At 34.7% G+C, this 2,500-nt stretch overlaps 1 protein-coding gene across 1 annotated transcript in view; it reads left to right on the forward strand.

Annotated features, from left to right (window-relative positions):
• Positions 1 to 2,349, forward strand: part of LOC141145988 (uncharacterized) — a 17,593-nt gene extending 15,244 nt beyond the window's left edge. The window contains exons 3-5 of the mRNA XM_073632773.1: positions 90 to 464; positions 600 to 1,331; positions 2,344 to 2,349. Coding sequence (XP_073488874.1) covers positions 90 to 464; positions 600 to 1,331; positions 2,344 to 2,349 — 1,113 coding nt within the window. The remainder of the gene's footprint in view (positions 1 to 89; positions 465 to 599; positions 1,332 to 2,343) is intronic.
• The last annotated feature ends 151 nt before the right edge of the window (positions 2,350 to 2,500 follow it).

Consider the following 2,500-nt stretch of genomic DNA (forward strand, 5'->3'; position numbering starts at 1 on the left):
AAATGCCTAGCTGCTTCGCTCTATTTTGCAGCCACAACAGTGGTTCTCATAATAATCCTCCCAATATAAACTACTACATATTTCCCAAGGACAGTCCAGCAATTACAAAATGGCTTCAAAATGCTGGTATGGAGCCAGAGATGATTGAGGAATACATTCCATTAATTAAAGCAGACCTGCGTGGGAACACGTATCGAATTTGTTCCGCCCACTTCACCACTGAGTGTTTTATTGGACAAGGAAAAAAAAGAAAATTGAAAGCAGAAGCGGTGCCAACACTATTTGCAGAAAGATCTACAATGACACCAGCAGAAAATAAATGGAACACAAGACTGAATAAAATTAGACAATTAACTTACATGAAGGCGGAAACATCTACATCTTCTCTTGTCAGCACAACATGTACATGCCAATGTACTAAAGTGCAAATGAAAGATGCAGAAACCCAAACAGACCTTTTTGATGTCAATATCCCTGAATCCTAAGAAACTTATTGTAAAATTGCAAGTGGAAGATCTATAGCTTTAGATCATCCATATAGCAGTTCTGGGGCTGGTTTAATGGCACCACCTCCGGTGCCAGTATCGTCATCAGCTGAGTTTGCAACAATATTGCAAACAAGAACAATGATAGATTCTCCTTTTCAGTCCGAGGTTGACAGTCCCGAAATTAGACCGAAAAGAAAATTGGCCTATTATGATGACCCAATTTTCCACGTTTCTGATTGTGATACTCCACTAAAAGATGACATTAGCATTTGCGAAAGTGTCGAAGAAATTGAAAGTGAAGAAGCAATCCCATATCCCCTTAATTTAGTCAAAGAAAGAAAATTTATTATTTTCGAAAGCAGTCTGGATCTATTGCTGTTTCAAATGCGTTGTCCAGATCCAGACTGTATTTCGAAAATCAAAAAGATTGACAAACAAATAATTGGAACAATGGTTTCTGTGTTTTCAACATGTTCAGCTGCTCATCGAAAGAAAATCTGGGAAAGCCAGCCAAAAATAAAAAAATATCCTGCAGGTAATATTTTACTTGCTGGCGCCATTTGTGTAAGTGGAGGTAGCTACAAAAAAATAAGAGAAATGTTTGAACTCTGTGGGATTGAGATTTTTGGACAAACATCGTACAATCGAGCTCAAAACCTATACATTTTTAAGGCAATTGACCATAGCTGGCCAGAAAACAATGGCAATGTGATCAGAGAATTGTCTGAAAAACCTTTGTTTCTTGTCGGCGATGGCCAATGTGACAGCCCTGGCTTTTCTGCCAAATATTCCACTTACACATTTATGGATCTTTTTTCCAAAAAAATTGTGGATTTTGAGTTGGTGCAGGTGTCACAAACATCCTATTCTGTAGCAATGGAGAAATTTGGATTTCAAAAATGTTTAGATAGATTAATTGAAAGAAAATTAGATATTCAATTTGTGGGAACCGACCGTCACACTGGCATAACAAAATTATTAAATGAAAAATATAAAAATATAAATCATCAATTTGACATTTGGCATTATGCAAAAAATTTAAAAAGAAAATTGATGCAAATTTCCAAAAAAAAAATTTATAGTCCAATTTTGCCGTGGATTGGACCCATACTAAACCATTTTTATTGGTGTAGTAGAGCTTGTCAAGGAAACGAGGAAGTTTTTAAACAACTATGGCATTCTCTATTACATCATATTGTAAATGTGCATGTATGGAAAATTGGCGATAAATAACACCGATGCTTACACAATGAGATTAATGTGGATGATCCAAAGGTTCCCTGGTTAATTCAACAGTCACCTGCATTTCATGCATTATCCACAATTATTTTGGATCCTAAATTAGAAAAAGACATGAAACATCTTAATTTTTTTTGTCAGACTGGTGTGATAGAAACGTATCACAGTATGATTCTAAAATATCGTCCTAAACGAATTCATTATAAATTTGATTCAATGGATGCAAGGACAAAATTGGCGGCATTAAGCCACAATCATAATGTGATACGTAAACCGGCTCTGACAAAAAAAAAAAGATGACAGTGGTGTTGAAGTTTTAGTGGAACGAAAAAACTTGGAGTTCCCAAGAGGTAGAAAGAAGTGGATTGTGCGGAATGTATTTCAAAAAATGGACAATGAACATGCCATCCACATGCTTTGCAAGATGATTAGCATTGTTGATGGAACCCTAATCTCTTCTTGGAAACCCAAAAATCCAGAAATGCCTAAAAACATTGCTCCGGTAGAAAGGCCAGAAACCAGTACTGCTGTAAAGGAACATATGACACGTTTTCCAGCACTGGACAAAAATTAAAGTGAATTATCATATGTCCATATAACATATTTTTGTTTATAGTGTTGATAGAAAATATATTTAAAACCCAATAAAAATTACATTGCTGTTTTTATGCATGAGTTTATATCTTTTAAAGATTACGATATTATTGTATATATTGATCATATTTTATTACATTAATAAAACTTTTATATAAATAATTTCTGAATCAGAATTT

This window comes from Aquarana catesbeiana, linkage group LG05, assembly GCF_042186555.1.
Source record: "Aquarana catesbeiana isolate 2022-GZ linkage group LG05, ASM4218655v1, whole genome shotgun sequence".
Classification (NCBI taxonomy): Eukaryota; Metazoa; Chordata; class Amphibia; order Anura; family Ranidae; genus Aquarana; species Aquarana catesbeiana.